General features: G+C 40.7%; 1 protein-coding gene across 9 annotated transcripts in view; it reads right to left on the minus strand.

The window, feature by feature from the left end:
- The window catches only part of Arid1b (AT-rich interaction domain 1B), a 394,730-nt gene that overhangs the window by 321,516 nt on the left and 45,926 nt on the right, over nt 1-27,288 (minus strand). For 6 of the 9 annotated variants that reach the window (XM_078018840.1, XM_078018836.1, XM_078018839.1 and 3 more), the window contains exon 3: nt 26,819-26,872. The exons of the other annotated variants lie outside the window; for them this stretch is intronic. In XM_078018840.1, the coding sequence (XP_077874966.1) occupies nt 26,819-26,872 (54 nt within the window). The remainder of the gene's footprint in view (nt 1-26,818; nt 26,873-27,288) is intronic. 9 annotated transcript variants of the gene reach the window in all.

Below are 27,288 nucleotides of genomic sequence, written 5' to 3' on the forward strand. Positions count from 1 at the left end.
ACCCTTCCTCTTTTTAAGCTGATTTATCCTAAGCACTTGCTATAGCAATGGAAAGCTGGCACACCCACCCTTCCCATAAGTAGAATTTGTACAATTTGCATTTGTAGAATCAGCATCTCCCTCCCTGTGATGCCATGGCACTTTTCATATTTCTCCATTCTACTACTTATCACACTAGGTAAGGCTTTGTCCACGCCAGCTTTGTGTCTCTCCGAGTACTGTTCTCTGAGGGCCTAGAATGTATGTCTTTTTCTAAACCAAATCTTCATCACATTATAGAAATTCTAAGTATATTGATTGCACAAAATGCAAGTAACCATGAATAAAAGGGTTTGCTTAAACAGACCTAAGACTTTTCCTAAAAGATACAGATTTTCTCAAGCTAGAAAATTGTGAAACACACAGAATGCTCTTCCTCAAATCAATCGTCTACACCTTAACTAAGTAATATTTCATTGTAATATTACTGAAGGGTCCACTAAATACAAATTAGGACCACCATTTTACCAAGAAAAAAACAAATTATTTTCTTCTCTTACAACCATCCCAAGTAAATGAAAAAGTAGGTGAATGTTGTCCTCAGCTGAATATGGGTGTTAGGAGGTTAACTGGCAGGGAGATCAAAATTTACAACTCTGGATGACAGTCACCCCATCCCTTTAGCTTCCTACCTTTTTATTGGCATAAATCCAACTTTTTAATGGTCTTCTTGTTCCTGACTATTAGAAATTATTGGCAGTTTACACTAACAGGCTTCCGTCATTTCTCATTTCCAAATCGTGTTATGGCTGTTAATTCTAATCAAAACCAAAATAGATCAATTTTTAAGTTTAAAAGAGGACATTATAAACATAAATTATGTAAGCAATTCAAAACCCTTCCAATATTATAATAAATTTGTTATACTAAATTCTGAACATCAAATAAAATTATAAAAAACTATTAAATCACTAAGTATGCCACTTTATAAAAAGAAAAATCTGAGAATACATTATTAAAATGCTTAAGAACATGAATTCTGAATAAGAAAATGACTGTACAAGAAGAGGTGTTTCTTCATATTCATCCCACTTCTCGTCCTCTCTTTGCCTGCCTGCCTCTTTCTCTCTTCAATAAGGACAATACCAAATAGTGAAATAACTCCTGCTGCATGCAATTATGTAAGCAGACAAGAAGGGTGTGAAAGTTTGAGTGAAGATATTAGAAGTGACAGCTTTTCACCTTAGTCTTTCTGTGCCCCTCCAAACTTGCAAAGAGCAGATGGTAATTTTCAAGCACATTTAGATGAGGCTTCTTGGAAGGACAACTCGGTGATAAAGAAATAACTGCACATGCAAAAAAAAAAAACACATGTTTTGCAACCTACAGTTTTTAATTTAGAAAAACTTTAGTTCTAGTTAACACAGAGATAAGGAAGTGCTAGGAGCATCGCTCTGTATAAAATGCTGATATATGAATTATAAGATAATTAAATTTTTCAAGGTTCCTTTTCACATTTACACTATAGCATACCAGTAAACACTGGAATTTTTTTTAAACTAGAAATCTAAACACTATGCAAGTAACTGAACAATGAATATCAACTCATAAAGGAAGCAGACACTTCTCAAACTCAAACTCAGTGGCCTATGTTTCTGGCCATGTGGGAACTATGAGTGATGCTCGGCCATGCAGAGTTTAATATCAGGGTTAAGGCCACAATTTAAAGGGTAACAAAAAGGCAAACAATTAAGACACATTTGGTACATTTATATTTCAAATGCAAAACTGACTCCTGTTCTACTTAAAAGGAACAGAAAGCTATTTGCCTGTCTCTTCCAACCAACAACAGTAGGAACTGAAAGCAGGGGACTAGCACCTTGGTCATGGCTCTGTAGTCCTACTTCCAACTCCAGCTCCACCTAGAATTTCCAATCCAAACAGGAATTTCACAAAAGCCTTCTTTCCTGTGGTTAGCCCAGGGACACCAATAAATGACAATGTTCCCAAGAAAGATGGCTTTTCCAGAAGTTTCCAGAAGTATGTACCCAGACCAGGGCCACACCAAGGCCTCTGCTTCTACCCACTGGGCCCCCTGTCCTTCCTGTCCAATGGCAAATGCCTAGCATTTCAGCTTTGAGAGGGCCTCACACTGTCTTCACACAGGAGGGGTCAGGACTCTATTAAATACTCTTCTGAAACTGCAGTTGACAGAAACAGGGAATGTGGTTTTGTCATCATAAAACCAAAAATCAGCTTCTGACACTTCAAAACTATGTAATCCTGGGAATGTCAACCCTAAGCCTCAACTTCCTCATCTGGAACAGTGATCTCCCAGCACCAAAACAGGGCCATTATGCTGTTCAACTGGAATTACTAATCTAAAAACACCTAGTAACCACACAAACCTCACTATTGGTTTGATTTGTTGGTTTGATTTCTCATGAAACTTCAAGCAAGCCCCAGACAAGAAATGCCAGTTTGTCTCAAGCAAAATCATTACCACAGGCTTCCCATAAGCCCAACCACGGCTCTTTCTGGACCCTCTGACCTTGAAGTGAAACATAAGGCCAGAGACCATTCCAGCCTTGGACCACTAGGACCCCAACCTTCCTGCTGCCCAAGTTAGCAACTGCAGGATCATCACTTCTCCAGTTTTTTTTTTTTCCTCTTCACATTTTTATACCACAGTTTCAACAAAATATGGACAATGAATTCTGCAATTAATCAAAGGCCACAGGTTTACTAGGTCTAAGTATTTAAGTATTTTAAAAATCTGTCTTTACTTATTTTTATGCATGAAGATACATGCACACACACACATAATGAAACAAGCCATAACACATGTACATAAACATGTGGATACAAGAGAACGAGACAAACAAAAGTGTTCTTATCAGAATAAGATAAAATGATTAATGGTGAAGAGTCAGCCATAGCCCAGTGGTTAAGACAACAGTCTGGAATTATGCTGACTGGATTCAATTCCAGCTTCTCTACTAGAAACACTTGGGAAAGTTACCTAATCGTTCCCCTGCCTTAGTTTCATCACCTAAATAAAATGAGGTTAACAGCATATCCCTCATAGAATTCCTATGAAGTTGAATGATGTATATAAAAGCTAAAAGTAGCAAGTCGCACACACTGGGGGCATTAGTAAGTTTATATTATCATTATTCAATGCATCTTAAAAAGTGCACACGACATAGCATCATCTCACACATGTCAAAGAAAGATCGTGTGTGTGTGTGTGTGTGTTTGTGTGTGTGTGTGCGCGCGCGCGCTTGCCCACGTATATGTGGTCCTATGCAATCACAGAGTGGCATGTGTTTGTTTAAACACATCTTTCCAAACAGAACCCGGAAGAGGGTGTCTGGGTGAACACCAGGCAACAAATGTTGTTCTGTGGCCTGAACACAGTCTGTCCCCACAAAATCCCTACATGAAACCCAGGATCCAGAACTCTAGAGCTCACTGTCTTCCCACTCTCCCAGCACGCAGGAACAGAGCTATTGTCACACCAGGTGAAAACAGTTTTTATATAACTAAATCTGCCCTTAAAATTTTTATCATGGAGACCAAAACGCTGTGATCTTTATTCTCATATTGGTGTTTCACTGATTGTCTTTTTCATAAAAGTGCCACATCTCTGAGGACCTCTTGAAGAAGGGAGTAACCAGCTGGTTCCTATATCCCAGAGCTCCTTCTCTAATGTAAATCAATCGATTACACTGCCCCATCTTGAACTGTAGGATTTTAAACAGATGAAAACACACATACAACAGATTTGGGGCTCCATTCAAATCCATGGGCTATTTTCTTCATGAACTTAAAATTTCATTGTTTCAACCAGTTCATACAATGAACATACTGTTTGACTTGATTATAAATATTTCATCTTAATATAATTACAAAATGATTATTTTACAACTCTTGTTAGAAATGCTACCTAAACCATGATATTTTGTTAAAACAGAAAAACTAACATAAAAGCAGGCATGTCATCTGGCACCACATAGAACACAGCAGTGGACGGCCCGCCAGCCTCACATGGCCTCACACTGTGCCTACCCCATCACACTTTCCACCGAGACATGCATACACTTGGTAGAAAGTGAGCCTTTACTTCCTGGAACACAATAGCATTTTTGCAGCAAATGTCCACTTTTTTTTTTATGTCATAAATGGATACAATGCCATTATTCTATTTATCTATTTTTATGTAGCACTGAGGATCGAATCCAGTGCCTCACACATACTAGGCAAGCGCTCTACTGCTGAGGCACAACACCAGCCCCCAATGTCCATTCTTGGTGTTAAATTCTGGCTGATTTCCAAGCCTCTGAAATTCAAAGAGCAAATCCTCTTGTTAACAAGCTTTAAAAATATCTAGGGCCGGACATGGTGGCGTATGACTATAATCCCAACAGTTTGGAAGGCTGAGGCAGGAGGATCATGAGTTCAAAGCCAGTCTCAGCAACTCAGCAAGGCCCTAAGCAACTCTTCGAGACCCTGAAGACTCTAGAGACCCTGTCTCTAAATAAAAATATAAAAAAGGCCTAGGGATGTGGCTCAGTGTTAGTTAAGTACCCTTGGGTTCAATACCCAGTATCAAAAAAAAAAAAAAAAAAAGTATCACCTGGGGCTGAAGCTCAGTGGTAGAGCACTTGCCTAGCATGTGTAAGGCACTGGGTTCAATTCTCAGCACCATACATAAATAAATAAAATAAAGGTCCATCAACAACCAGAAAAAAATATATTTTTTTAAAAAAGTGTCATCTATAACCCTTGGAAATTTATTACTAATTCTTCAGAGTAATTTAAATATTACAAACTGGACACTTTGATACATGTTCATTGTTTCTTTGTGTTAATGTAAAATGACACTCGTGAAGTCGCTATGGCTTGGATTTTACCTTAAAAGGAATATATCCCAGTATATATGATGAGCATCTACACCATGCCCAACTATCCCAAACTGATAGTTTATTATAAAAGGTCTATCAATGGCCCAACTGGACAAAAACTGCCTAGCAATTAGCTGAAAAAATAAGCAAAACAAACAGAAACCCATGTTACAGGCTAACACATTTGTTTATTTATTCTGATGACCATGTTTTTGTTTTAATTATTTATGGTAATTAAAGCAGTTAATGTGCTATAACATTTATGCAAAAGAAATGAATCCTCAATATACTAAAACCTCTCCAAATCTTTTACTGTTTCATCTGTGCTCTATACATTTCAGATACAACAACCGAAGACAACCCTGTTAGTTGATACCCAGAGACCAATACAATTCAACATTAACTGGATCCCTGGGGTGGGAATGTATTTTTCTCACTCATTTACATCAACAGGATCTAATGCACCATGGAATAGTCTGAATCTCCTCAGTCCTGAAACAATCCTGTCAATTTTGAGAACTGCCCTAAGACGTCCCTTGGGTCCCCTGTGTCCTAGGACAGAGAGGAATGACCAAACATTCCCTCTTCCCACCCCTACCCATGCCTCCCAGCTCCCAAAGCTTCCTAAACTGCTCCGATTATGGATCCTAAAGAACCTTAATTTTCTGAATGCCACAGAAAATCCCCCAATAAAAGTCAATAGTCACTCAAAAGCAAAGAGCCATTATTTCAAACTCATTTTAGCTCACAACAACAACTGAGCTCAATCCAAAGAGGAGGAGGAAGAAGGGGTTGGGAGTGTCTACTATTTAGCTAGTTGGTTCATAAAGAAAATTGTTAATGTCACAATTCACAACTCACTGAAGAACAATGTTTTGCAAAAACCCTCATACCACTCCCACACACACAAAAAAAATGGGGTTTTCATTAAATTCTTTATAAGGACCATCTCATTAACCCTCATAAAAACCTATGGAGGTAAGTACTACTATCAGACCCATTTCACAGATGCAGAAACCATCTCTCAGTCGTTAAAGATGAACCTGAAACAGAAGGATCATGAGTTCAAAGTCAGTCTCAGCAACTTGGCAAAGACACTTAGCAACTCAGTGAGATCCTGTCTCTAATAAATTACAAAAAAGAGCTTGGGGCATAGCTCAGGGTTTAAATGGCCCTGGGTTCAATCCCCAGTACCAAAAATAATAAAAAATAAAAAGATTGAGCCTGAAAGCTCAAAAGCAAATGAAGAGTACTGTGTCCTAAAATGAGAATACGGGACACGAGAAGCCACGCAGCCAACCCAAGGAAACAAAGAGCCTTTCCCGCATCCTGCAGCCTCTTCTACCACAAAAGGCCTAAATGGAAGGAAAAGAAGTAAGCCTCCAGCAGCCTCTAGCTCTGCCCCACCCCAACTTACAGGATGACCCTGGGGTAGACCTTGGCCTCCCTGAAAGACCAGTGCAGAGGCCTAGCCCTACCCTAGGACCCATTATCATTGCCCAAGGTGGAAATGAAGCTGTTCCTAGGAGAATCCTAGAACCTTGAGTTTAAAAATAACAAGATTGTTTTAAAGACTACAACAAAGTTTCCCAATCACCTTTGCATAGACTTTTATCTAGACTTACAGCACATTTCAATATAGGCACATGCACACTTAAGTGTTACATCCCAATGTGTCAACTGAGATTTACAGCAGAGAGTTAAGCCTACAATTCTGAAGTTCCAATTCTTAATCCAGTGCTTGAGCTCTGTAAGATTAGAAAAGCAGCACCCTATGCCACGCTCTGGCTGCTGTGAGGCACACGGTACACGGGACAGGAAATACCACTTTCTAGGCACCGTCCCTCTTCTCATAACAGAATCCCACTCCATTTTAGGGCAAGCTCACCAGGCAAATGGGAAGGCTTGATTCTTTAAACCTGCCTGTTTGATAAACCTCTGTGTTCCCCCTAGTAAATGAAGGAGGAAGAAATAGGAAGTGTCAAAACCATACCAAAGCCAGGCATGGCGGCACACACCGGTAATCCCAGTGGCTCAGGAGGCTGAGACAGGAGGATCGCAAGTTCAAAGCCAGCCCCAGCAAAGGCAAGGCACTAAGCAACTCAGTGAGACCCTGTCTCTAAAATACAAAATAGGTCCGGGGATACGGCTCAGTAGTTGAGAGCCCCTGAGTTCAAATCCCCAGTACAAAAAAAAAGGAAAGAAAGGATCCTACTTCCAGTCTTGTACCTGGAGGGCACAGCACAGCTCCAGAGCATAAGAAAATGTAGCACAAGTTAGGAGCCCGAGCCATCAGTGTGATTACACAGTAGTTTAATATTCTGCATAACCCTCTGAGTTGGTCTTAACAAGTTTCCTTGTGGTCAGTTTTGGACAAACACCTAGTACTGGTAAAATATAGGGTCCAGAAAAAAATGTTGAGAGCTCAAAGGAAAAATTACATCCTTCTATTTGGTAGAGAAGCAACAGGCTTAGAAGAATAATTTTTTAATGAAACTGCTGAATTAATGAAAGTCTAAATCACTGGCTGTTTTGTTTTGTTTTTGTTGTTTTTTAATTAAAAGAGATTGAAACACAAAACAACTAAAATTTGTAAAGTTGTCTGCAGTTTGAACAAAATATTCTGATTCAAAGCCCTATATGCTTATGCCAGAGATATTTCTTTCCTGATTGGGGAAAGTTATGTAAATAACAAGTATCTGCACAACTGAAAGTACCCCTTTTCTAGGCCAGCCCAACAACAGTACCTCATACCTTTAAAGAATGGTAGTCTGATTCAAGCCACAGCCCACAGGGATCCATTTACTGCCTGTCAGTTTTGCTAAAGACCGTTCAAGCTCAGAATCTTTTAAAGAGCCAAATCAGTTCTAAACATGCAGTGGGCTTTTTTCATTATTATAATTCTTCTATGTGAAGAGCGAATTAACCAATAAACAGTCAAAGAAATTAACCTTGCTAGTGAAAAGTTTACTTAGTCATTTGAATGCAGATAGTTACTTTAATGATCTTTGCAGAATTCCACATTACAATGTGCAGGCCCAGTTCAAACCCACTCCTGACACCCTATAGCCTAAAGCTTGTACATCAAAGACAGCCAGGTCTGAAATAGCAGAACAATCAACAGTTACAGCTCCAAGAAAGGGGAGACCTGTAATGACCCAGATCCACAGTCTTCACAAGGAGCACAATTCACCCACAAAGGCGGGGAAATCTTGGGGCGGGGGCTCCTATTAAATAATGTATACTTTATTGTTATTTCCTCAATAGACAATTAAACATAGGAGTGTCCAAAGCAAACCAGCAAGTAGAGGCTGCAAAATGAGTAAGGGACAAGTTAAATCCTGCATGATTGGGCAATATATGGAGAACAAACAGGGTATCTTTTCTGTCAGTCTAGCCTTGGAGACTGCACCTCAGCTCCGTGAAGACCTGGAGCAGCCCAACCCACCTGGAAGGGCCCCTGAACACTGGCAGATGCAGGTTTTCTCTGTACTCAAGTTTGCCTCATGCATGTTTTCTCTGTGTGCAGCAGGAGTGCTCAAAAAGCCAGAGCCTGTGCATTTAGTTCTCCGCGGACACAACATCTTTGTTGGTATGTGGTGCTGAGGATCGAACCCAGGCCGCACGCATGCCAGGCGAGCGCGCTACCGCTTGAGCCACATCCATTGACCTATTTTGCCTTACATTACTATTCATCCATCCAGACACTCCAGTCTAAAACTCTTATCAAATCCCCAACTGCCTGAGGGCAGAAACTTTCCCATACTTTGTTAGGCACTTTGCACTTGACAGAATTCTGTAACAATTAGCCAAAGGACATTATCTACTTTCTGAGTTTAAGCTGGTTTTAGTTTTAACTACAAAATCCACAAGAGCTCAAAAAGGAAAAGAATAAGCTCAAAGAAGTTTCCTAAGATTTACAGCATGCAGATTATGAACCAAGAGGAAATAATGTTCACAACCAATGGACTGTGCTCATCATTCCAATCTATTCACCATCCATTACGAAACGCAAGCCAAGTTTAAAATGTTTAAATTCTTCAGGTTTTCCACAGGTAGATCAAAATCTAAATGAAAACTTTAAATGACAAATCTCCATTTCCAAATATAAATTAATCCCAAGAAAAATTTTCCCTCAAAATTACAGTTTTACTAGAATCCTATTTTTTTAATGACATAGGAAAAAAGTACTTTTTAAAAGGCACAAAACACCCTGAAGTTGGATTCTTCAATTCTGATTATTTTCTCCTATTACAGGATAAGTGGTCCTGACCTTCTGACCCTTCTAGAGCACTTCCAGGAATCTACCTTAAAGAAATGCTCTCACAATACCCAGAACAACCATCGGAGGGCATTTCGCAACCTCATTTGTCTGTCATACACTGGAATCAATCAAAACATCCCACAACCAGAAATCTGGTTAATTAAATGATAACGGATTCACACAAAGGAATGATGTGCGCATCATCTAAGTATAGATAATGAAAAGTCACAAAAATATCTAATATATATTAAGTGAGCAAAGAAAGTTGCAGACAAATGTGTAATACTATATCATCTCATTTAAAACCTCATCAGAAAGTATATAAAGCAGACTTCTCTGAGACGTAGGATTTCTGAGAATTTTAGCCTTTTACTTTCTGCATTAGGCACTTCAATATTTTTAAATCTTTTACAAGTAGTACTTTGTAGTCAGAAAAGGGGAAGAAAATAGAATTATTCTCTCATTCCCCAACAAATGCAGAGTTCACTATTTATCTGGAAATAAATCAAGTCTGTTTATAGTTCTATGTACTTCATTTATTTAAAACAACACCATCCTATAGCACAATTTAGAGATGGTTCTTTATTTAGTACCTCAGCAACCCCCTTGAAGTTATGAATATAAAGATCTTAAAATGGGGGGGGGGGCAGTTTAATGTTTTTCCCATTCTACAAAATTAGAAATTCCCAATTTGTCAAAGCCACTTTTATTTTAGAAACAGGTCCTCAAAAAGAGAAATATCTATATGATTTCTTGTGAAAGTTCAGTCCTAAATAAGAATGCAGGAGTACAAAAATCACCCAAAATGCCGTAATAAAAATATACAGAAGCACACTGACCGGTTCACAAGAGTCTAATGAATTTGTCCCCAAACTCTTAAGACCTTCTACATCTCTGTCCGATCTTCTCTATTTTCGGAGAAAACGGAAGGACAGTGGACAGTGTTGTGCACACACTGGTCCAGCTGCCCCCATGTCAACTTAAATTCATGTGAGCTCAATACTGCCTTGCCCATGGTGAGCAGTCCTGTGCCAAGTTCAAAGAGAGCCACGCAAGAGGACTTCAAGCTCTAGCGGACACCACCTTGGGGAAAAACACCACTAGAGTGTTCACAAAGACAGCCGGGGGTTTCAGCAAGCACAGGGGCATAAAGGTGCCCTCACGCCTTTTTTTAATCTAGGGGAGAAAGTGAACAACTGTCCTTCAATAATCAGTGTCAGGGCCAATGATACGGTTTCCCTTCCTTGAGATCCACCCAACTGTGACAATTGGCTTACCCACTATGCTCCTTAAGAGCTTTAAAAAAAAAAAAAAACCTCCCCTCCCCTCAAAGCCCACACAAATATTTGTCTTTTTCCCCTTCCATGAGTAAGAGAGCAGAGAGAAATTTAATCTGACTGCCTGCTCTTCAGGACAGAAAAACATGCAAAGACAGAAACAATTTACACAGGAGATGTTTAAACTTGACTCTTAGACCACATAAATGCAGACACCTCCCTCTATGAATTAACTACGGCTGCACTGTTTAACATTTAAAGTCAGCACTGGGTCATACATCTTGACTGACTGTAGGGCATGACCTAAAAATTATTTATAATGAAAATTCTGTAACATTATTCCTCACTTCACCAAATTCCTTAAGGACGGTTAGTAATAAAACAAAGCAATCCTACAGTTTGACTATATAAAACAACATCCAGGAAAATGGGTAGGGAAAAAAGGAAACAAAATTGGTTTTCTAGGTACTGCTAGAGGAGGCGGGGAAAGCACTATGGTAACAAATGAATCTTACTTCTTCCTATTCACAAAATCTAAGCAACAATTTGAAATAAAAAATAGGACACATAATCCCAAGAAAATTCTGGACATAATTTCAGGAAAATTCCACTGGACACAAAAGACCAAAAATGAAGACTGAATGTCCCCAAATTGTTGACATTTAATAAATATGCTTCTACAGAAAGCTGGTGCTCCATTAATTAAAGTATAAATACTTAGGCCGCGAAGTTTCTCCCTAGCAGATGGTACAACAGCCTTCAAAAATAATGGGAAATTTTACTTAATAAAGTTGTGCTGCTTAGTTGTAGTCACAAATCTCTTACCAAAAGATACGGGTGAAGGGTTGGCATCAGATGACTCTTATTTATCATGACAGAGCCAGGACTTGGCAAGGCAGCTGGGCCGCCCCACACTCTGGCCTACCCTGCCAGAGAAGCCCCTCTGCACCTCCCTGCGCGGAGCTCCATTCCCAGGCCAGACAAGGCTATAAAAAGCCTGGCCCCGTGCCAGCTGGCAAGACCACACACCCAGTATTTTTAACTTAAGGGGGCCTAAGGATCAGGCCACCACCAGGGCAAAAATGCACAAGAAAACTTAACAACCTCCAGCCAGGATGGTGGTCTCTGTGTAAGATTTGCTTCCCAGCTATCCTACTCACCAACAGGCTGGGACTCCAACGGCGAAGAAGACATAAAAGATAACACTATGAAAGCTGATAGAAGTGGGTAGATGGGTCATGAGGAAGGAGCACGCTCATTTCCAAAGACCATATGCACAGCTATGTAAACAGCAGTGTGAACGCCGAACACCGGCCAAATAAATTGGACTCTTATTTCTTATTCCTGACACATAAGGCTACAAACTTGACTTTTGCTATAATTACTCTAACAGTTTGCTGTTGTTGTTTTTAGTTTCACACTGGTCTTGGCACTTGGCCACACATAGATACCATGAAGCTGTTCCATAGATAAAACCCAGACACTGCAACATTACCACTGAATGCTGACGAGCTTAAGGATTACACTACCATGGGTAACTTAATTTTGGGGGTTAATAAGTATTAATCAAAGTTCTTTTCATTTCATCCTTTACTGCTAAAAGTTACATTCAGACATTAGTTAAATTTTCTGCCTCAAATGAATACTTCGTCTTTCTCTGAGGACTGCCAAGGCCTCCATCATGATTCTTAATATCAGTTTTGAAAACACAATGCTCCCACTGCAGGAAGAGGTAGAGGCCAGAAGGCAGGGCTCCAATCACAGTGCCCTTCCCTCAATCCTGTCCCATGCACTGGGCTCTTTAGCAGATTGGGGGTGGGAGGCAGTACTGCTACCCTCAGCATCTGGAAATCAGCAGCAGGGCAGGCAGATCTGCATGGACCTGCTTGTAAGGCAAAACTTTTCTTTTTTAAACTAAATATGGGTTTAACATATTTTACTTCACTTGCATCTTTTTCACCCCTTAAAGGAAAGGACACTCACAAGAACCACGTCCACTACAGATATGCAATAATCACATTACAGAATGTCCACACACACAGTGGATCCTCACAATCTCAAACACTAGCATCAGCCTTGACTTTATTACTGCAGCTTTTCTCCCTGCAATCAACCTCAGAAATTGCTTCCCTCTGCTTCATGCCTCTCCACAGGGCCTCTCTCTCAGTTCCCCTTCCTGGGACTCCTCTCCAGACCCTGGCTGCCTTCCTCTGGGTAGAAGAGTACACTGCCCCCCTCTACTCCCACCCCCCTGCTGGCCTGCAAGCGCACAGCTTCCTGGCTAATCTAAACAAAGGCCACCCGCCTCACAGAGCGTCTCAGCCAGGTCCCTGCCAACCACAGACAGTCCAGTTGTCTGCTTCATGCCTTTATTCATAGGTTTATTTTTAGTCTACAAATTCCTTGAGCCACTGGAAACTCTAGTGAATCACCAGGTAGCAACTGCAGAAATCCCACATTGGACAACAGGCTGGTAAGAAAGCTGCTGTATTAAAAATGTCTTTGTAGAGATTTCCACTGGACAGATTAAATACTCAAGTTTATCTCTACTCTCTCATGGAACTCCATTAAAATGACAGTGATAAATAATTTTTAAAAAGCATAAATTAATAAGGACAAAGAAAACATGAGGTGAGATGGTAGCAGATAAGAATTCAAATTTTTTTTGGAAGGAGAAAAGCAGATAGACAAGTGATAATTAAAGTTTTAGTCTGTTCTAGGTGACGGGATAGAAGCAAGCTAATTAAAGCACAGAACCCCAAAGACCAGAGGGTGGCAGCGGCTGGATAAAAACTCTAAGGAGTAATTCAGATCCCCCTTTCCATCCCTCACCCCAATCCTGTCAGAAGTCAGAAGAGAAACACCACCTGGAGCAGCTGGCCAGGAGCACAGGGAAGATGAGGGTCAACTAAGACAATGTGTATATCAGACCATTTCCCATTTGGTCACCCAAGAGGCTCCCAAGTCCTCGCCAAGAGCCAACAGTGAGTTACTGGGGAGGGAAATACAGTCAGGTCCTCAAATGAAATGACCCAGATCCTCTCACCATGCAGCCTACCAGGGGACACAAGTGCCCAAGGACACAGGACCTTGTACCAGTTCCTAGAACTTGGTGGTCACTCATAAGGAGAAACAGAAGTCACTGCAAGAAAGCCCCAGCAGGGAACACAGGTAGAATTAAGAACACAATATGGACCACGACAAACATCATTGTTTTTAAAAAAGATTATTTTTTTTTTTTTAGTTTTAGGTGGACTCAAGATCTATTTCTATTTCTATTTTTCTATTTCTATTTCTGTATGATGCAGAGGATCGAACCCAGTGCCTCATGCATGCTAGGCGAGCACACTACAGTAGAGCCACAACCCTAGCCCCTCAACATATACCTTAAAAAAACCTAAACTGATTTTCAGTGAGATAAACTATCATATTCATGAAATAAAACTAAGATGACACAAAAGAAGAAACTTTAGCAAACCAAATTTTTTTTTTGATAAGTGAAACTACAAAAACAATATCTGCCAGGAAATAGAATAAAAACTACAACAAAGATAAACAAATGAAAAGGGATAAAATTTTCAAAAATTTAAAAATTAAAGGATCAGCCCAGGATTTATAACATTCAACAAATAAATTTCCAGACAGTCAGAACGAAGAAAATAAAGATGAGAAAATTACCAAAATTACCCCATACAACATCCAAAAGAGCAAGAACGGAGTTTAACACTGGATGGGTCTACAAAAAGAAAAGTACCAACTCCAGGTTCCAGCAACATTTTAGAAATCAGGGAAATAAAAAGTTAAAAAGTGTTTAAAGTCACCAGGGGTTGGGCAGGGGTTGGAGGAGTAACACAAAGAGTTGAGGACCTGAACTTCTCAGCATTTGAGCACAGTAGGTGCCTGAGATCTATCAACAGGGCTTTGGGAAACTCTGCCCACCTGGGGTTCCTACTCTCCACACCACTGCTGGCTCGCTCAGTGAGAGGGCTCCAAGGCAGGACTCCGGCCCCACCTGCACCCTCTCAAAAGAGCTACTGAAGGAAGCACCCCCATCAAAATGAGGGAACACAGACAGAGGATGTGGCTTTCAGGAGGCCAGAGTAATCCCAAGAATTAAGGGATGTCTTCCCACACGTGCAGCTGGTCAGAGAAAGGGGGGAGCCCGCAGGCGGACTCCACCTCTGCCCAGGAAATAAGCAACATGCAAAGCGCTTCCCAGCCCAATGTCAAGCTAACCCAAAGAATCTACCGCAACTTATTTTATCCTCACTGTAAGAGAGGCTGTAAAATTGAGTTCTGAATTCAGAATTACAGGGGCAGAGCTTTCAAATGTGAGCATTTCCTCAAAAATAGAAAGGCTATTCAAAAGATGGTAGTCATCCGTGAATGTGAAGAATATTCACTGTGCTTTGATTGGCCCCTCCTGGACATAGAGGATGGCTGGACAAAAGTATAGAGGGGCAGTTTCTCTTCCAAAACACACACACACACCAAATAAATTAAATAAATAAATAAATATCCAGCTAGACTCTAGGCAGCAATTCACTATCCAAGTTGACCAATCAGACTACCAGAATAGGGCAAAAGGAAAATTTTAGATCCCCTTCACCCTGAAAGGGGGTGTGGACACAGACACAACACTGAACTCGATTCTACCTTCATAACCTTGTGCAAAACTAGTAGATAAAGAATTCTGTAAAATTCACAGACCTTTAGAAGCTAATTTATATGAAAAGAACCACCCCTTCCCAGAGCATATTCCTCTCCCTGGTATTCACAAGTCTTACTACGAGATCCAAGTCTAATGCCACCTCCTCCAAAAAGCCCTCTTACCTAGCCCACTCAGCTGGAGCTGCTCCAGTGTGAGTTCTACAAGCCTTTACCCAGCACTTCGCACACTCCAGCCTAAGTACCTAGGAGCATTTGAGCTCCCTTAGGGTTATAAATACATGTCTTATGACAAACATGTTAACAAACAAAGACCTTTAGTCCCTCAATTCAATGAACCAAAAGCAAAAGCCAATCAAATGGAAGTGTAAGTTAATGGTATCCACCTGAAAGCAAAAGATCAACTTTCACATATTCAGGCTAACACCTCCTCTAGGTCTGCCTTATCATCCCACCCAGCTAACTGTCCCTCCATGTTTGCCATAACACAAGGATAAAGACCTATACCTGAACTCATTAATCCACTATCTCTCTATAGAATGTCCCCTCCAAGGTCTTTGGGAACAAGACCTGGTTAGGGTCACCTTGATATTTCCCAGTGACTAATACAAAAGAGTGTACCCAGCAGATATTCTAATCACCGAGTTAAACTAAAAGTGAGTAAACACAACTTACAGTCCGAACTGTTTATCTCTAAAGGGAATCACTTTAATTCAAAGAATTTCATTTTAACAGAAAACTTTGTATTTAACACCATAAATATAAAATGGGTGTACCTGCCACAAAGAGAAGATAACCACAAAAATGAACACCATGAAGACAACATGACAACATTCTAACTGGAGAGTGAGAGTGTCCCCAATGCCCAGAAAGAAAAAGGGGTGTCAGGGGCCACAAAGTGCCAGGACGGTGCTATGCACAGCGCTGTGAATGTTAACAAATGCTGCTGGACTGGGAACTTTTAAATGGCTAATATATGTTACAAGAACTTCTCAAAGAAAACTTGCTCTAAGTGGGAGAGTAGTGAATAATATTCAATTTTCAACATGTTAAAGATCACAAAGGGTTTTCCATGCAACTAATACTTGATGCCAAAATTAGGCTACTTGAATTATTATCAATCTTATTATTTAAAAACGCAAATGAATTCTCCTCAGTGCTGAGAAGCATTCTGGTTCCACCAGAGCCACACATCAGCACTAGCATGAGCTCAGGTTTCAGGTGCTACAAACATGAAATCCTTGCCCTACTACACAGTAAGCACATGGATCTGAGCAGCCTCATCAGGCTCCCTCCCCGCTCAGTTTCCTCATCTGGGTCAGAGATGTGAACAATCCACCCTGAAGACCAAGTGGGTTAATCCAAGTCAAACAGAGCCGCACACAGGCTAAGTAAGCCCTTCGTAAACATTAGCTACTATTATTATTTGCAAAATGGCCATAATAGAAGAACGCAAGAACTAACTGAGACTGCGTAGAGGTGCTTAGAGTAAGACCAGGCACAGAGCCTGTTATCTTTCCTGTTTACAAATAAGAAATCAGGCCCAAGAGAGGAGATATCACTACCACAATGCGGATGGTGACAGTGGCAACATCATCCACACTGAGGCACTAAATTCCTGCACTTCCTTAAAAGGGCAAATTGTTTGTCCCTCACAAATCCTCTGCCAGAGCCAAGAACACAGGGCCAGTCTTGGGAAAGAAACCTTCCCCATTCCTGCCGTCCTGAGTGCAGTCCACTCCAGGTGCAGCCACGCCCTCTGCTCCTGCAGACAGGCCTGGCACAGCCTGGTCTGCAACCTTTCTAGAAGCTAAACTTTTCAAAAATGCTCTGGCCCATAAAGAAACTGAAAATAATGCCTGGTAAGCATGGTGAGCTGCTGAGAGCCACAGCCAAGTCGGAATGGCCCCTGGCATTTTGCCAGAAGTAATGGTTGAGAGGCAGCCATTAGGATGATGCTGGATTGTTTCAATTGTATATAGACCACTTTGGAGTTCCCGTTGAGTTCGAGAGTGAGTGCGCGCAGCCCGGTGGAGGGAGTTCCGGTTGGTGTGGGGTGCCGGAGAGAGGAGCCGCATGGGCATGGGTGGTGTTCGGGAGAGTTCCCAGGGAGTGTGCATGGAGTGCTGTTGGAATTCAGGCAATAAAGTTTCCTGTTTGAACATACAAGTGCTTTGTGGAGGCTCAGTGATTTGTGCCCAGCCAGACTGCGGCAGTGAGCCCAACCTAGGAACTACATGGGAGATGAAACGTCACAGGGTAGGTTGCACAGGTCGGGATGTGAACTAGCCCCTTACCAAGGAGGGCTTGCCGCCTCTCTCTCAGCCCCATTCTTGCACCACACATGTGCTCTGCCCTCCATGCTGAAGGAACTCTCTCCTCCAGGACAGCAAACTCCTACCAGAAAGGGGGGGGGGTCGTCTGTAGTGTCCAAATGGCACAGGAACCTTTTGGGGGGCTGTCCTTGATACACACAGTCAACAATCAGCGCTGGGGTAGAAATCTGACCTCCCATGATGTGCAAGCCAAATCTGATTCAACCGTACTGCAGACTCTCTGCTCCGACCTGATGGATTCCACCCGCACAAGACAGAATGCTACAAATATGACCCACCATGAAGTGAAGTGGCAGGCTCCCAATCTACCAAATGGGGGTGGTAACAGAGGTAAAGGACACACAGCACTGCACACAGTGAAATAGGACAGAGAACCACTCTGTCTGCACGGTCTCCTGGGCATCAAAACTTCACTGGGAATCTCGAGGCAGAGTTAAAAGCACAGCCCCGCAGTCATCAACAGGTTTTATGACAGAGCAGCAGAGGCACAGAGACTTCACTGGAAACAAGGGCCTGGTGAAGATCCCAGCTCACAGCTAATCCGAGGTGCAGACACACCATTAAACATACTGAAATTTTTGCAGTGTGCAGGACAAATGTCACTGGCTAAAGTCTAAAACTCTGCAAATCCTTTCATTCATTTATTTCAAGTGTTTGCAGAGTTAGTTCAATGTCAGTTCCATCTGACAGGCTTACAGTGGGGGCAAATCCCAGAGCTTGCGTTCTAAGAGGTGAATTAGACAATGAAGACCAATATAGTTCAGTGGTAACACACAGGACGGGGGAATAAAATAGGGACAAGGGAAAGAGGGGTGCGCAGATTCATTTAAGTTGGAGAAGGCATGTTAAAGAAGACTGTCTTGGGTGAGGGCCTGCCCAGCAGGCAAGAAGAGGGTCCTGGGGAAGGGTAAAAAGAGGGTGAAGGACAGGACAGAGGGTGGAGAGGTGGTGAAGCAGCCCCCCACCCCTGCCTGAGTGAAATGGGGAGACCCAGGAGGACAGCCAGGGTCTGGCAAAGACCCCTGAAAGGACTACTCAGGTTGCTACACTGAAAACAGATGCTGGCTCGTGAGGGTGAGTAGCAAGTCCAGTGAGAGCCCGTGGTGACAAGGCAAACAGGAGATGACGGGGCTTGGGCCAGGGCAGGAGCCACCAAGGCAGGGATAGGTACCTGCTTCTGCATGCCTTTTAAAGGAAGAATCAATGGGATCAGCTAACAGATTCAAAGGTTGGAAAAAAGGGTAACTGGAGTTTTTGCCTGGGCACCTGAAAGATGGAGCTGCCGTTTGTTGAGGCAGAGAGACCACAGAGGAGACATGGGAGGGAAATTTTTACACAAGAGAAATACTCAACTGTCAAGAACAATTCTATGTTTTCTACAAAGACAGTAACCAAAAAGTTCTGCCTCCATAATCTAGAATTCAGAAATCAAATTCATAACCTCTCTTGCAGCCTAGATATGCTAAGGTGACGTAAATTTGATTAGCTAGACAAAGCATAGCAGATTTTGATTCGGAAGAAAGCACGTCACATGTTGCTTATTTCTGAATTCTGGTGGCTTTTAGCAGCAGTGTAGACTTCCGGGTCAAGCTGGCATCCTCCCAGAGCCCCCACTACATTCTCTGTTTCATACTGTATTGCGGCAGGAAAGCATCCTGTAACTCTTGGACTTACTCTGTGTGCTGTGACGCATATGATGTCACAAAGGCTAAGACCAATAACATCTACAGGTCACCAGTCTCCCTCAGTTTACTACTGAAGCTAGTGAGGAAGAAGAATGGGGAGAAATCAGCAAGACCCCCATGAAGAAAGAAGCACCAGCTGGCAGTCCACTGATTTCCTCACCATCAAAATCTGGACAGCTCTTGGAGAATAAGAATCCTGCAGTCTCCATGACCACTGGCAAATGGCACAGGATGCGCAGGCAGGAAGAGGAAGGCTCATTTCTTCATGAAGCCCAGGACACTGAGGAGAACCTCCAAAGACTTAAACATCAAAGACAGATGGCAAGTGACTATTAGGTACATGAAAACGGTACTGGAACTTTCAAGGTAATATGCTAATTAAAGAAAAGGAAGCCTCCCCTTCTGGCCTCACATTTTAAGGAAGTGTCTTGAGGTCACAAAACCAACAATGATTTACCCTCTTTCCTTTTCCCCTGTGTCTCTCTAGAATCAATAAAAACTGTGATACTGATTTTAAAAGAATATCTAATCTTTACTTTGAGACTTCAAGAGCTACTGCTTGCAGGTCTGTTCTCTGTCCTAAGTGGCTGGTGCTGGGAATCCATCCCTGTTTGGCTGTCCTTTCTGTGAGGCATCTAGACAGAGGTTCCCTTCCCAAAAGACATTTGTCCTTAAACTCCAGGGGACCAGCTACTGCAGCTAGCTGTCCACGGGAGACTGGTTCTGCTAAGACTCAGAGCATTAAGTAAAACCTAATTGCCTCAATAATGACAGTTTTTTGCATTGAATTCCAATAGTTGCATATTTTTGCTATTAACATTGGTTTCACTTCATTTCTAAATGTTAAATGCTTTATAGAGCTGGATCTGGATCTTAACCTTTGACTAACCTGGAAGAGCCAATTTCATTGGCTGGTTGGTTTGGTACTCTTACTCTGAGCCAAATTCATCTCTCTTTATTGGTATTGACTAATTCTTTGGAATATGGTCTGGTTTGTATATAAACACACTTCTCCATAGAAACTAGGAAGCTGGGTAACTCACACTGTTGTAGACAAGTATCTAGGGACCAAAAGTTCGGTTTGGAGCTTTTCAGGTAGGCAAGGGACACCTGTGTCATACACACACTTCCCACATTCAAATCTTTCAGAAAGGAGAGAAGGCCTCCACAGTCAGATGGCACTGACATCAAGATCCCTGGGCACCTGGGAGCAGGTCTCAAGTGCCCTAGGAAACTAGCATTCAGCAGTACGATACTCAAAGATACACTTTAATTGCTTTAACTTACCATTTATCATGTTGTTTAGTGTTTGGTTTTCAGGGAACGTGGAAGGAATGTAGTTGGTTGATTTTACTGATGTCTATATTGTTAGCTTCATTTGAATTGTTAATATTTTAACATAAATAGTAAAATATCATTCTTAGTGTTTCTCTGGAAAAAGCAAATAAGCAAAATTTATTTATTTAAATTACTCAAGTAATTCTAATACTACCTAAAATATGCCCTTAAGATTCACATCTCAAAAACAAACTATAATAGAAATGCTTACAGATATTTTATGTGGAAGTCTATATATGTAGAATACATAGTAGAAACCAAATTTATGAGAAAAGAGTACAAACTTCCCAGCACAGAATGAGCACCTCATGCTGTGGATCATCTTCAGGACACCCAGAATAATGTAACGCTCCAGGAAAAGCAAGAGTATCCACATAAATTTCCTAATACAAAAGCAGCTTTCCAAACTAAAGGTGAAATCATCTCACATTTTCTCATTAAACCTTCAAGTACAGTCTGATCTTGTCTTGTCTTTCTTTCTTTCAGGAAAAGGGCTAATTATTTAAAAATCAGTGTTTAATTCAAAATGTGAGCTCCATTCTGGGTATCCTGAAGATGGTACACAGCATTCAGCCCCACAAACAATGCTACACTAAATGCTTCAAATATGTTTAAATCCAACCACAATATAAAAGGTAAATAAAACCAGTTAAGAATTCTAGAAATTTAAACTTTAAGGAACAAATAAAACTTAGCATATCTACAAATCTTTAAAAAAATATTTTCTTGGTACAAAACTCCAACTACAGGGAACTTTGGCATCAAAGCTAGTGGCATCTGTTATCTTCTTGGAAGCAGAAATGTGAGGTGTAAATGTGGTTTTATTTGGTAAACCTTAAATACCTTCCTGTTCAATGATGAACAACGGAAAAAACCAAGACAAAATGTGGCCAACAAAAGGCTACTGTTTATACAAATGTGCCATCAGCGGAAAGGACTCCAAACATTTCAGGTGCACAGGCAAAACTGTTTGGCTCCAAGTCTCTCAGTAGACAGCAGATTCCTGAAATGCTGCAAATAACATAGCTAATGAAATCTCACAGCATTTCTCTATTTTAATGGTCAAAATAATCACCTTCATTTCATTTAGTTGTATATCTGTATACACCTGAAATATATTTAATTACACAAGAATGCCACCATCATAGGAACACTGTGTTTTACGTACACGAGTATGAGCACATGTGCACACAGACACAGGTGGGTATCCCAGTGAATACAGAAGCTATCAAAAAATTAAGAGTCTGAAAGGAAAACAGATACTTAGCACTCCTCCTCCTCCCCCAAGCCAGTCTTCCTTCTCAGCCTGTGACACTCCATCCTATTCCCTCAAAACAGGAGGGCTAAGCTCTTTTTTAGATGAAACCAAAATTTAGTCCTGACTTCTGGCTTCATGTTTATGATTCAGAAATTGAGTCTAAAACAGACATTTCATGCCAAAATACTGACATTTTTAGGTCTAACTGGACTTTCCTCTCTCCAATCACCCTTACTTTTCAGAGATATTGTTCCAACTATATCAAAACGTGATTTGAATTACATTCAAAAGAAAACCACTTTTCCCAGAATAGACCAAAAACATAAAATAACACAGGTGAGAATCCTAGAAATTGTTCAGGCACCTTAATAACCCCAAAGAAAACATTTATTTTAGCCAAACAATTGTGATGTTCGTCTCCTTTTTAGAAAGATCCGCTGCCAAAACAAACATTTGCATTGGAAGAAGTGTTTTGGCTATGAAGATGGTACCAAATAAAATGCTTATGTTCTGAAATAAATATTTCACTCAAAAAACAGCAAAGACAGGCGTGGTAGCACACACCTGTAATCCCAGCAGCTCAAGAGGCTTAAGCAGGAGGATCACAGGTTCAAAGCCAGCCTCAGCAACTTAATGAAGTGCTACTGAGCAAGAACCTGTCTCAAAATTGAAAAGGGCTGGGGATGTGCCTCAGGTTGAGTGCCTCTGAGTTCAATCCCTGGTGCCAAGAAAAAAAAAAAAAATACACACACAGCAAAGATACAGCCAAAGGATACAGAAGAAAAATTATAGACACACACTAGAATACCTACTGCTTTTAAAAGTCCTCTTCAAAATATAAATGGTCAAAAAATACAAGGAAAAAATGTTAAACTCTCTAGCAATTAAGAGAAATGCAATTAAAACTACAGTTAGATTCCATCTCACTCCAGTCAGAATGGCAATTATCAAGAATACAAGTAAGGGGCTGGGGATGTGGCTCAAGCGATAGCATGCTCACCTGGCATGCTTGCGGCCCGGGTTTGATCCTCAGCACCACATACAAACAAAGATGTTGTGTCTGCCGAAAACTAAAAAATAGATATTAAAATTCTCTCTCTCTCTCTCTTTCTCTCTCTCTCTCTCTCCCCGTCTCTCACAAAAAAAAAAAAAAAAAAGAATACAAGTAACAAAAAATGTTGATGAGGATATGGGAGGAAAGGTACTCTTATACATGGCTGGTGGGACTGCAAACAGGTGCAACCATTATGGAAAGCAGTATGGAGATTCCTCAGAAAACTTGGGATGGAACCACCATATGATCCACTTATCCCACTCCTTAGTCTATACCCAAAGATTTAAAATCAGAATACTAGAGTGGTACAGACACATCAATGTTTATAGCAGCTCAATTCATAAGAGCCAAGCTATGGAACCAACCTAGGTGGCCTTCAACAAATGAATAGATAAAGAAAATGTGGTATATATACACATGGAATATTACTCGGCCATAAATAAAAATGAAATCATGGCATTTGCTGGTAAGTGGACAGATGGGAGAATATCATGCTAAATGAAATAACAGAAGTCCACTGGATTAGACAAAGGGAAGGGAGGAAGAGGGAATGGAGAGGACAGTAGAATTCATCAGACATAACTTTCCTAGCCTTGTATTTGAATACACAACCAGGGTAACTCCACATCGTGTATAACCAAAAGAATACGATCCTAATTAGAATAAGCTATACTCCATGTAGGTGCAACATGCCAACAAACATTCTACTGTCATGTATATCTAAAAAGAACAAATACAATAAAATAAAATTTTTAAAGTACTCTTCAAAAGAACTTGTTTTTAATTCAGTTTTTACTTTAACTTAAAGTACTAAGTTCAGATGAGTCATCATAACAAAAATAACTAATGTCTATTTAATTTTGTCACTTTCAACAATGACCATATTCCTTGTTTTGTTGTAAAGGTCTTCACAATACAGATTGTTTTACAAACTAAAAATGTCACAGTTTCCTGTGATGAACCACCCTTGAACTTACATGTCTGGTTTTGATTTCTTTCACTTTCCCCATTTTATAATTCCAACAGGCACCATACTATCAGACTTCAACAACAAGGTAAGAGCAGTGAAAAACGCCAACCCCAAACTCAAGACCTCAAGGAAGAGCTCAGACTGCACCACTGAAACCAGGTGGGGACACACACACACACCCCTTCCATAGCCTACTTTTCCTGAGTGTTATTTTACATAAAACTCTTCTTTGCAAGTTGGTAAGAGTCTATGTACACATTTATGATCACAGATGACAAGAAAAATGAAACAAAACACTTGTTTATCCATATCCCTGTCAGTAAAGACTACCTCTATGTCTATAAATTAAAAACTCAAAAGAGTCAAATTCCAGCAACTTTAAGGATTAAACATCTGTGTAGCTATGCACTAGATGAAGTCAACCAATGTGCTTCTGCTAACCATCCCCAGGTTTGAATTCCGGGAGCCTGGAGGCAGAACGTTCTCCGCAGAGGCATAGAAAATTCATTTCCCCTCTCAACTCAATAAAAACCCAAGTAGACTAGTTTTTAGGGAACCGTGCAAGACTAATCTGTTTAGGCATGTATTTGCCTGATGAGAGAGAGAAACAGCAAGTAAAAGACCACAAATCTAGTTCCAGTTAATACAGACTAAAACAATATACTATTATCACGTCATGCTTCAATGACCCAGTCATGAGTTTATTTCAAAAATAAAATTATCACCATATAAATCAAAATTCACCAAGTTAATACGAAAATCAAACACTTGGTGGCCAGTTCTTCCTGACCCTCAGAGACAAAAAAATAAACAGAGATCAAATCCATGCTAAATTTCACAAGAGCACTGCAGTTTTTTTTTTTTTAACAGAATACTTATTTAAAATTCCTATCACAGGAATGGAATGCCAGCCAGGAATCAAACTATGACCCCTGAGCCAAAGAAAACTTACCACTCAGCTGGTAAGTAGGCAACTCAATTTACAAACTTGAATTCCCGCATTTTAATCCTTTGCAAAAATATATGAGCAATATTAAATGAGCTGGATTCAGCTCATTAGAGGTTCACAAACCAAACACAGAAAGCTTTGGAAGGCATCCAAAGAAAAGTCATGCCTAGGTGGTGATGTCCACTCGATAAATATTCAATGTCATAATTATCGTCCAACTCTTTCCCTCAAGAACATTAGTAGCCATAACTACAATAATGCTCATCCAATTACATTAATCCTTGGAGAAGAAGGATAGGACCAGCAGCCAATCAGTGATAGGACCTTGTCTGTGGACACATTCATAACTTCCAAAATTTACAAACAGCAACTCCATTGAAAATTCCTCAAAGAACACAGGCTAAAACTAACAAAATTAAATGCGAGTGAGTTCTCTAATAACCTTTGCTCAACCTTGCTCACTAATTCCTTCCCATTTCAAATCTACTTGGTATTATAAAAGCTGTATGTCTTCTTTAAAATATTGCACACCTTCAAAAATGTATACCCAGTTTAGTCTTTTAAATTTCAAAACAAAATATGTGTTTCAGAACTATTATAACTACATGAAAGAGTGAAAAAGCAGCACAGATTATTTAGATCCTAGATTATGATCAATTCAATCTGAAAGCTGGGCATTACTGCACCAGGATAGTTTCTTATCAGATCCACTATTTTCCTTTCACTATCAGAAAGATCTGAGCATTTCTTTCTGGTCAGCAGCAGTAAAATACCTGATATAAAATCTTAATTAAAATTAAGACTTGTTGTAAAGGTATTCATAATATGGATCTTTCTACAAACTAAAAAATTCATGCTTTCCCATTATAAACCACTTTTGGACTTAGCTCTCTCATTTTGCTTTTTATTTACTTATTTATTTTCATTTTACCACTTAGCTGAATCCTCCGCCCTTTTTTTTCTTTTCCTTTTTTTTAAGGAGGGATGGTGGTTGTGGCTCAGTGGTAGAGCGCTTGCCTCGAAAGTGTGAGGCACTGGTTTGATTCCCAGCACCATATATAAATAAAAAATAAAGGTCCATCAACAATAAAATGAATAAAATTAAAAAAAAAAAAAAGACAGGGTCTCACTAAGTTGCTAAGGCTGGCCTCAAACTTGCAATCCTCCTTCCTCAACCTCCCAAATAGCTAGACTACAGGGGTACACCACCACAACTGGCTCATTTTGCTTTCCTTCTCTTTCCCATTTTATAATTCCAGATCCACTATTTGCTGAAATACTAGGATAATCGTCATCAATCTGCCCCTTCGAATAAATCTAAAAGTTGTTTGGTTATTAAAATATAAAAGTCAGAATTGTTAAATGAAACCAAGAAGCTAAGACAAATGAGATTGCTCTATGTATCTGTGTAGGTCCTCTTTGTTTGGAAATAATAAAAAGAAATTTCCTAATAATCACGCTTCACACACTCCATATGTGTGACTGACTGTGATTCTGCAAACTAAGCCAAGGTCTCAAACTTCTAAAAAGGACTTTGAAAATAACTTTCCAAGGCCACTTCAGGGGAAGTGGTGGAAAAAGAAGGCACAGACTCAAGAGGGACAGGGCAGTAGGCACTGTCAGGCAGCCCTGCCACTCCTCACAACCCTCTGCCTCTTCCCCACCCCTCCCCAGCCACCCCAGTGGCCAGAGGCTACACAGAACTGTCAGTCCCAGTACAAACAGCTGTTGGCTTCTTCCCCTCAAAAAAAGGCAAAGTAGCTCTAAATTAAAACAGGAGTTGGGGGGCTGCAGAGACACGGAAACCCAATCACTTTTCACATTTAGAAATTACCTCCCTCACAATTAGCAAGCACAACTAAGGACTTTGATTCTAAGAAGCAAAATATTGCTGGAAGAAAGTAATAATGTCGAGAAAATTAAGAGTACAGTTCAGTATTCAACTGAATTGATAGCATTCCCAGTAACTGATCTTTAATAACTGCAGAGTGAAATCTTCAAACAATAACTACAGGTTGTTTAAGGAATCAACAGCTAGGACTCCAGCAGACTGAGCTCCTTTTATCTTCCTCCATAAAGATAAAGAGGAAAGACAGTACTCAGCCTTAAAGGGAAGGCTGGGAGGCAACTTACTGGTGAACTTTTAGTATCCAGCCCTGGACCACTGAAGTCTGAGACACCTTCCTCCTGTAGAGAGAAAACTAGTTCGGTCCAGCTTTTCTCCCGCTGCCCCCAGCAGATTTTTGATCAAATACAGGGAAGCATGTCCTGAGAGGAAGGGTGTCAAGCCCTGGAATGGGTTCCAGGCAGCCTCCTGGAATGCCCCAATCTGCACAGCAAAACCCCAAGGGTATCAGCCTCCCCACTCCCTGGGGGCACCAGGCACAGGACAGCAATTTGGAAATACCCCTTTCTGCGGTTCCCAGAAACTAAATACCCTGACAAGTCTGAATCTACTTTAGTCTTTTCCCAATTTCATGCTCCTCGGGCCAACATAATAAGGAGTATCAGAGAGGCTGGAGGTTTAGATTGCCAGGTGACTGGTCATTTATCCTAACTTCATTGATTCTGGAGAAAAATGCAAAAATTAGATCTTTTGCTGT

This window comes from Ictidomys tridecemlineatus, chromosome 8 (genome assembly GCF_052094955.1).
Source record: "Ictidomys tridecemlineatus isolate mIctTri1 chromosome 8, mIctTri1.hap1, whole genome shotgun sequence".
In the NCBI taxonomy this organism is placed as follows: domain Eukaryota; kingdom Metazoa; phylum Chordata; class Mammalia; order Rodentia; family Sciuridae; genus Ictidomys; species Ictidomys tridecemlineatus.